General features: G+C 38.4%; 1 protein-coding gene across 1 annotated transcript; it reads left to right on the top strand.

The window, feature by feature from the left end:
* The first annotated feature begins 6765 nt into the window (after nucleotides 1-6765).
* LOC111230784 (putative defense protein 3) lies at nucleotides 6766-8903 on the top strand. The gene is made up of 5 exons (XM_022757610.1): nucleotides 6766-6958; nucleotides 7789-7901; nucleotides 8170-8279; nucleotides 8645-8709; nucleotides 8794-8903. Exons 1-5 carry the CDS (start codon nucleotides 6766-6768, stop codon nucleotides 8901-8903), a joined length of 591 nt encoding a protein of 196 aa, XP_022613331.1.
* The last annotated feature ends 918 nt before the right edge of the window (nucleotides 8904-9821 follow it).

Raw genomic sequence — 9821 nt, 5'->3', positions numbered from 1 at the left:
TCGATCCATGGCTGACATGGTATAGAATCGAACTGGAAAAAAAACTTACAACATTGTTACTTTGCACACAGGAGCTACTTAAATGACTCTTGTGACTCAAAGTTTTCAAACCAGCTCTAACCTGCCAAGTTGTAAGGTTTGCTTTCACGTTAACAACCTGATGAATTGCTCTGAACAACAGTTTCGACACATGGCAACAGCAAAAACGACCAGAGGATATTACAAAGCACAAGTACTCTGTGAAAGGAGAGAAAAAGCTTAGCATTATGGGTAATGAGGGTCTTTGAAAAACCTTTTTGAAGGACATTCTTTTTTTCATGGGATGATATCCAATCGTATCTTTGTTTTTGTTTTTTTTTTTACTGTAAATCCTTATTTGATTGCTGGAAGAACCAAGTGATCCAAGGGATCAAGAGTCATCGCAAGTTTTTCATGAACCTGACCTAGAGCAGCTAGCAGAGATAAACTTCTTTGTAGAGGATTTTGGTTGTGGCCCTAGAGGAATTCTGTTGTTTTTGTTGTTGTGGCATTTGTATTTCGTGATGTATTATCAGTCTGTAGACCACATATTCTAAAGTCTGATTGATGTCAGTTTTTTTTTTTTTTATAGGTTGCTAGTTTTGGAGGGTGAAGATATCAGCTGCACTTGTTTTCTTTTTACCTTCTTTTAGTTGACATGCTCCTTTATCTGGAACTCTCAGATGCTAGTCACATGAAAGTCTGATGCTGACACGGTGAAGCCACCAAAATCCTGGACAAACTGGGTGTGACAGTCTGCTGCTATCATTTGACACAAACCACAGTACTGTGTCTGTCAGCTTTTAAGATGAGTCGCTTCGTATCTTTTGTTTTCAGAGAAAAATAGATCAGTTCTCTTATTTGAGCTTTACATGTCAGTCGCTTTTCCGTGCATAAGCTTTACCCTTTAAAAAGATCTTGCAAATGTTTAAAGTTTGAATTAATCACAAATCCTGTAATAAACCCCAATTATTATATTGATTTACAACTTATAAATTACAAGTTATTTGAGGACAGTGAAAGTCAGTGATTTTTTTTATAGGGCCTGCAGCATTTTCAACATGTGTGAAGTCTAATAAGAAATGCAAAAGAGGTTCATTCAATGAAATACACCATGTGTCTGTGGCGTGTGAATGAACATGGTATCCACTTAGTGATCCACAACTGGGTTGACTGTCCACTGTACAAAATGTAGCATATTTTGACTGTATGTATTTGATGAAACATAGCAAGTGTCCGTAGACTGTAGGAAAATGTTGATGTAGCATCTGTGTTGTCAGCAAAATGTGTCTGGAGAGCTATTTAAAGCTTTAAATTCAGCTTTATGCTCATTGCCAACTTTGTCAGTTAGTGAAGCCAGATGATCCAAATTTGTGCAAAGGAGTGCAGACTAAGACTGGTACAGTTGAACTGGGACGAGCAAACAGGAACCACTTTGGCTGAGTGTGCACACACCAAAAAAAAACAACAACAAAAAAACCCCATCAAACTACTCAAGCCTTAATAATCCCCTAAATAATCCCCAGAAAATTAAAATTAGCCGGTGTATCCAAGTGCCACCACTTATATGAATACTCATTACAGGCTTCTCCAGGCTTGCAGTCACTTCCCATTGCAAGACGATGTGACAAATGTTGAACTAATCAGCCACCATTTTCTTTCTTAAAGTCAATACAAGAAAGGTCACTGTATTATCTGTATTATCTTATTATTATCTGTATTATTCACTGTTTGTGAAGAAATCAGCAATTCATGGACAGAGTTTGAATTTATTTTAGTAACATTTATTCAAAGAATCTTTGAAAACAAATCCCATTGAGATCAGAAATTCAACAGCATAAGCTGTGGTTGCTTCACACTGTTTGTTTTAACAGGAGAGGCAGCACGCTCTCACCTGCTGTGCTAACTGAGCATTGTGTGATACACAGAGATTTAGATTACACAACAGTCATAGGGTATCTTTAACAGCTGTCCCAACCGTAACATTCTTTGCAAGGTCTTCAAATTGTGTTACAACATTCATAGAAGAAGACGAGGGAATGATTCTGCTGGAGTCAGACGATTATGTGAAAAAATAAATCCATTATACAGTATAACTGAAAGCTGCTTTTTGCACAACTGACAAATCCCCAGTTGCAGCAACAAGAAACCAAAGAATGTGGGTTTCACAATTCTCAGATATATTGAGGGAAATAAAATGCATAAATAAAGAATTGGTCAAGAGCATGAAAATGAGAAGAAAAACCCACTGCTGATTTACAGAGGCAATCTTCTATAACTTAAATCAAGTCATTTTAGTTGCCTGTACTTAACCATACCTTCACCATGGCAGTGGCACATCAATGTCATTTTTGAATGAAACACATCGGTGACCTCTGAAAAACCCACACAAATCTTTTTTTTTTTTTTTTGTGCCACATTACAGATAATTTTTAAACCACAACAAAAACCCTCGAGAGCACAATGTCCAATAGAAGAATGGTCTGCGCACAAAGAGACACGCTGAATACCTGATCTTTGGTTTTTTTTGTTTCTTTTTACTTTCCCTGTAGCCTATTTTTATTGCGTTATTGCCCTTTCTCGAGGGCTTTTCAATCACAAGCAAAGCTACAAGATTTGACGTTACATTTCAGAACATTCTGCTTGTTTTGTGACATCCGTGTGGCTTTAACGTTTTTCTATTATGCTTTCAAAACAGGGGAGTTTGATGCATTTTTGTGAGCTGCGTCTGTACTGTCTTCTTGAACCTGTTTCGGTTTGCTTGAAGGTTAGAGTACGCACCATATACAGATGTGACTGCATAAGAACATCTGTATTGTGTTTAGGGAAATCTGTTGACCTGTGTTAGATGTACTTTAGAAATGTAACCAGACTCTCTCTGGAACACCGCTCACTCATCGTTTAACAGAAAGAAGGACATTGTCTCGCTTTAATTCAGCACACAGCTCCATCATATTAATGTAACCATGTCACTGACTGTGTTGCTCAGTGGAATTTTATATTGAATTTTATTCGATTGTTCTGCTGCTGTTGTTCCCTCCTGTCACTTATTACCTAAACACACAAGAACATGTGTGCACATACACAGAGACACATACACAAGTGTCCCCGTTTCTCTGCGGCGGTGAGCCCAGTACTAGCACCGTGGCACTCGCAGGATGATATATTTCAACGCCTGAAACTAGAGTTACATCAAACAGCGTTCACACTCGAGTGGGCTGAGAGCAGAGGTAACTGATCAACGAGGGGATCCAGCTGTTTCATGCTGGTGAAACCTTTTAGTCGTATTGAGGTCAGATCCACATTTGATCACAGTTTAAGGTTAAAGGTAACCTTCGCTCTAAACCTGCCCTGTTCACTTCACTCACGATAACCATCCAGTCACATAACTAATGGGTTATAATTTGGTTTTATCTGGTCACACTGTACGTTCCCTCTTTTTATTAATGCTATTATCAGAACAGTTACCTAACCTGTAACCTAACCTTAATCCATTTTCTCACTGGCGCAGTTGCCCTCTCGACTTGGATACCACAGCAAATCATATTACATACACCAGGAACTGTATAACCTCATGCCACTCTAGTTACAACAAATATTTTTCACTTACATCTTGTATATCTAGCCATGCAGATGATTTCTGACAACCCCAGTACCCACCCTTTAAATAAACACATCGACTCGACTGAACAGAGCAAACTTAAAGTTAATCGAAAAGCAGCGTCAATGAGAAATTGCGAACCTCGTTAAAAGAGATAAGGTTAAAAAAAAATCAGTATACTGGTGAAATGCAAGGATGTACATGAGAGACTGGCGATTCATTGTGTTCTGTTTGCACCCATGGCTTTGCTATTGCTGTAAAAGAAGTTGTACTGGGAGAACTGGACTGAAACTGAAAAGTGAAACACATTTTACTTCCATTAGACGTATTAAACTAGCATGGAAATGGCCTTGCACCTTCTACTGGTTGTTGTGTGTCTGTACTGAGTTGTTCAGCTGACTCAGAGAGCCTCAGGCTTTAACTTGAGGAGATGGATGGAAAAATAACAGGAAAAGTCACTTGACCTTTGTCTTTGTGCACAATTCTTTTTATTTTTTTCATTCAGTCTTTTGCTCGCATCAGCTTTTAGCAAGTGTGTTACCAAACAAGGGAATGTTATGTTGGATTTGTATTCCCCATGTTCACTACCCTAACAGACCATACTTTATTTAGGGGAGAAAGGGAGGACAGTGTTCAGTCCTACCAAAAACGGATTTATGTTAGTTCAGTCGTTTTCATTGATATGGCTTACCTCACATTGTTGAATCTGAGAAAATGTAAGTATAGAGACAGAGGATGTGCTGATATGCAGAGAGCAGAGTATCATCATTATCCTCATCTTGCCTGTGAAAACTTTGACTGCAAGGTGTGCAGAAACACGGAGAACAGAACATTCTGTTACAAAACCGATCTACTCTGACAATGCATGGAAAATGAATTAGTTAGCATGTGCCCTATCAATGATTCAGTAATAAGCTGGAACAAAACCTTATCACTCAATGTGGCCCAAAGTTAGTCTGCAAAAAAGAAAAAAAGAAAAAGAAAAGATGATCAGACTGTTACAACAGTCTGACACCACATGAGCCATAATGCTTCTTAAAGTCATTTAAAATCATATATCCCTTGATAAATGATGAAAGAGTAGAGTCCATCTTCCCAGAGAAATGTAAATTTAAACAGATGAGAGCCAGACAGAACATGTCATGGGATAAGGTATTCTCAGGTAAATGCAATCCCCACAGCACTAAATCTGTTCAGATTAAAAGTCTGCTGCTTCCTCTTAGAGTCAGGTTCACACCAGCTGTTATATGTTGTCATATGTAAAGTGAATAATACATTAATTCTACAGACATCTTCTGTGATATAATCATAAGTCCTGTGACACTTTATTATTTTTCCAAAGTACTGACATTCAGTCGGTCTCAACGTGAAAGTCAGTTGTTTTTTAATCATGTCTTTATTCTTGTTTTGTTAGAGACAAATCCTTTTTTTAGAAAAAAAAGATTAAACAAGTTTTAAGGAGACACAAAGACACAATCAGTTCTTGCTATGTCCCACTCAGAAATACCCAACCAAATACTGCAAATGAGAGACTAATCCTTTAAGCACAAAGATTACACATGTGCACAAACTAAGAAAAAGGGGATTTTTTTTTTTTTTACTCTGAAAACCTTTTCTGATAAGCACTTAATCAGAGACTCCGGAGATGTTTAACATTACATGCTGAAATAAGATTTTGAGTGGCATTATTCATGCTTAGTATGTGAATGAATGAGACTTAGCATTTGCTTACAGCCCAAACATGGAAGCTGAACCATAGCTTGGGTGTGCCTGTGATGTAACACCGTGTGTGTGTGTGTGTGTGTGTGTGTTTGGTGATAATGAGGACAACACAGAATAAATTGAAAATTGTCAGCAATCTTCTAATCTCTTTCTCAGCTCCTCAACGTCGGCATCCAGTTTAGTCAGTCTGTGGTCGAAGCCTATACAGAAATATAAACCATTTACTAAATGTGTGATGAACTCACAGCAACAATATCAAGTGTCATTCACGTGTTACTGTACTGATTGTCTGAGGTCTATCTAAAGGTCTTAATACTCGCATTCAGGAGCAAATGACAGACTTGAATGTGGTTTCATGAAGAGCCCTGGTTAATGTTTGCTCTTTATATAATTGTTTTTTTTATTATTTTATCTATTTATTATTATTTCCATTTAACAGGCGTAACCACTTCAATGAAAGCTTAAAAGAAATTGGAGGCAGTATCTCTCTGTATTCCACTGGTTAATTGTAAGCATTTACTCTACAGAGGTTTGACAGTGAGATAAATGTGGCTAAATATAGAGTGACATCCCACAGAGCTGCCTATCAATACCACACCAGATATATGGCTTGATATTATTGCTTCTGAATGGTGAAGTTCAGAGTTGGCACTATTACTGTTACCAACTCACAAATGGTTCTTACTTGAGTCAGTTTTTCTTCAAAGTTCAAATGTTTATACTGATTTTTGACAAATGGAAAATGTGCTGAGACGCGAGGCGGTGGACATAAGGTCTGGCTCTGTGCAGGGGGTTCTGGAGGGTTAACTGCAGCACTTGCCTAGACTTGCATATTATTTAACATAATGTACTGCCAGCAGCCAGCAGCATCCATAAGAGAAGTATGTATTGCCAAGTCAAAAGGTTCTCCTATGATATATGCTCATATTTATGTCACGAAATAATCCCTGACAAAAATAGGCATTAGTAATTCTTTTTGTGACTTTTTTTGTTTTGTGAACTGTGGCTTAGTGGCTCACGTGGATTTTATGTTTTAAAAGATGCTTTAAAAGTAGATCTGGAGTGCTGCACAACAGCACATTTTATGGACTATTCTTTCTCTCAAGTACTGATCCTGTGATTTTCATAGAAAGTGTTTTCTAACTTCCCCTGGCCACAATAGATTTGAAACACGGGGCTACTCAATTTAAAACATCCTGAAAGATTGTCCTGAAATGCATGAGGATCACTGATGTATTCTTTTCAAGAAATTGTGAGAGCATGCGTGTGAAAGCACATTTCATGGTTAGAGAAGTGATAACTAGATCAAAGGATTTTTTTTGGTTGTGTGACTCAGCAGCATCATGCGGCTCAGTTCTGTGTAACATCTTGTACCACTGTTTTCAGTCTTTTGCTTGAAGTGCGGTGGCTTTTAACTCAGCCTGATGGAGCAGTTGTTGCCCGCTTTCCTTGTGCTTCAAGTGCTCTGTTGCGTTGGCGGCTATCCCAGCGGTGCTCCCACTGGTGCCTGTGAAGATATGCTGCCTCGCCACTCTGGGGTGCTGCCTCAACCTTCACCAGCACCCTACGCTCTCCTCACCAACACCAGGACGTTTCAGCCGGGCCAGCCCATTACAGGTAAGAAGTCCATGACTGCTTTCAGAGACGATACAAACATCACATTAAACATTAAAGATTATACATAAAACAGTAGGTAGAAATCTGTCTCCATATACAGTAGTGGCACTTAAGGATTAATTCATAAGCAAGGACATTTATAAAGAGAGGGAACATTTTTTCACACTTTACAGATAAAAGGTGACTTATATTTACCAAATTTATGGGATCACTTTTACAGTTGGTACGGCTGAAAAGTCTTATTATCTTTCATTGGAGCTCTGTCACATCATTGCTGGTTTGAGTAATTGTGCTGTTAACAGTAATCTTTAGTTTATGAATCTTATTCTGAGGGATTTTACGCCTGGATAAACGCAGAAGTCTCTGGATCTCTCTCTCAAACTCTGACATCGTCTACTCTCCTCTGTGTCTGCTTGGGTTTGTGATGTCTTTGTTACCTGCTGATGTCACAGAGCAACTTTATGAAGTTCAAATTCATAATCTTCTTGTTAAGCCATTATATCAGTGTTAATGTTGACATGACAACAGTGTTTTTACATATTAAAATGAGGCAAAGTGACAAAGATTTTTGTCCACCATGGACCTTATGTGTGTGTGTGCGCCTCTCTTTGTGAAGGACTATGTGCTCACTTGTCACACTATTGCTGATCTTCAAATGGTCTTGATTTGCTGTGATTTAGCTTAAAGGCCGTGTTTTTATACAAACAACTGTCGTCTGTTATGAGATCATTTTGCACATACAGGCGACTCTAAGATTTTAAAATAATGTTTGTATTGTGTCAAATAAGATCAGTATACAATAACTAGTGTATTGTTGTGTTTTCCTGCAGTGACTATCAGTGGGCCAGTCTACAGAGGTGTGTTGCTGGAAGCCCGAACAGGCAGCGGCACTAACGCTCTGGGGAGGTGGCAACTCCCTCCTCCAGACACAAAGTTTCTTGAGGTGATTCTCAGGCACTTTGGTCACTGTTAAAGTGCCAAGAAGGGTTATGATGTGTATGTTGACGACCTAAACAACTGCCAACCTACAACTCCAAAATATCACAGAAGCTCCAACCAAGAAAAAAAAAAATCCAACAAGTGCTTCAAATGTCTCCATGTCTCCTCTGCACCTTCTTATGTCACTGTGACTTTTTCTTGAGAAAAGGTTGAAAAAAAAAAACTGGAATTAACTACAGAGGCTGATAGGTGTAAATGCTTTATGTTCACAGTGCTCAGGGAATCCACAAGGTGCTGTTACTCATTCCAACACCAACCTGAAGGGCAACAGCACTGTATACAGATGGATAGCACCCAACTCTACAAGCCCTGTCTACTTCATGTAAGGAAAAATGCTTTACCATCACAAATATAAACCTTCTTAAAACCAGTATTTGCCCTGGTCTCATAGGACACACAAGTCTTTTTTTTTTCATGTCTGTAATTGCAAGACTGTACGAAAGGGTGAAATTTGCTCACTGCTTATGGCAACAATAAAAACAATTCTGAATATTCTAAAGATCCAAGTTTTGCTTTTATATGTTTCAGATCTCTGCAAACCTCATGCAGTTTAACTAGATGGGGTTCCATGTTGCAGAAAGCAAGAGATTTATCTAATTTGAAACCAGAGAGGAGATGAATTTCTTTACAAAGGCAGAGCGATCTAAGCGTGAAACATTTCCGCAGTATAACACAGTTGTTTTTCAGGGCCACAGTAGCTCAGCAGCGCACGGTCTTCTGGGTCAACGTGAAGTCCACCACTCTAGCCATGGGTAGGTACAGCAGAGGGACAAATCAAAAGTGAATTTAGAGAGAGAAATGTTTGTGATGATTTGTCCGTATCGTCTTCTTCTCAGGGAAACCTGGAGGTCTCGGCTTGGCAACTGGTGCAAGTGCTGGAATGACTGAAGAAAAACCTCTGCTGCTCCTCATGATAGGATTTCTGATGTTACAGGTGCTGGGGTGAACACAATGTGAAAAGACATTTATTTCCAGCAATGTATTTGACTGTTACAATCACCGAAACACTTATAATACATTTTTCAGACTTATGGCCTCATGTCAAATCATATTGAATTTCACAGATTTTTCAGATTTAGCTCATGAACATCTGACCACATAGATATGAATGTGGCCCCTTCTCTTCATATCATAAATATAATTTGCCCCGTCCCTCTTAACAACAGACTTATATCCATTCACTCACCATTGACATAAATTTTGAATGTACCTGAGTTGAAAATACGTCATGCAGTCCCATCCATAGCTTTTATGGTGTGTGTTCTGTCATGTTTAATACTAACACAACACGTGGATGTCTGCAGAGAGAGGAACTGGGACACCTTTGCAGACCTGAATCGCCATTTAAATCATTTCAGTGCTTTCAATAAAGTACATGAAAAGTTCCCTAAAAGGTGAGGTATGAATATAACAACCCATGGTCAGCCTGGTGAATCACTCCCACTTCTATTACATTTAACATTTTACTTCAGCATAATGAAATTGTATAACACCTATTCCCTTATTCTACTTAATACCCTCCTATCTGACCTATGACAAAATGTGTGTTGCTGTGAACTTCTTCTTGTTGTTTTTGCTTAATGAAATATTATCACGCTTACTTACTTATTTTTTGCCACCTGAGTTTTATTTCTCCCCACATTTTTTATTTTTATTTTAGATATCTCACGTATTTTTGTTTATATGCATCTATATTCTATGTGTCTGTGTATCTCTTAATCCATCACTCATAATAACAACAATAATATTAAAAAAAACACTCAAAATTAATTGTTCTCCTTACATTTTTGAGAGAGAAGGTAAGATAAGGCAAGACAAAGACAGAAAGAGATGGACAGGACATCCAGAGTCCAACTGTGGTGGT

The sequence above is a fragment of the Seriola dumerili genome, unplaced genomic scaffold (genome assembly GCF_002260705.1).
Source record: "Seriola dumerili isolate Sdu_G_001 unplaced genomic scaffold, Sdu_1.0 BDQW01000290.1, whole genome shotgun sequence".
NCBI classification, from domain to species: Eukaryota; Metazoa; Chordata; class Actinopteri; order Carangiformes; family Carangidae; genus Seriola; species Seriola dumerili.
The sequence above is the reverse complement of the archived record's forward strand: the minus strand, read 5'-3'. Positions and strand labels throughout refer to the sequence as shown.

Bases quoted from the DNA above. Each gene is read 5' to 3' on its own strand.
- LOC111230784 (XM_022757610.1), top strand. From the start codon at position 6,766: ATGGAGCAGTTGTTGCCCGCTTTCCTTGTGCTTCAAGTGCTCTGTTGC. The intron at 6,959-7,788 runs GTAAGAAGTCCA...GTTTTCCTGCAG, and splicing joins GCCGGGCCAGCCCATTACAG to TGACTATCAGTGGGCCAGTC. The intron at 8,280-8,644 runs GTAAGGAAAAAT...GTTGTTTTTCAG, and splicing joins ACAAGCCCTGTCTACTTCAT to GGCCACAGTAGCTCAGCAGC.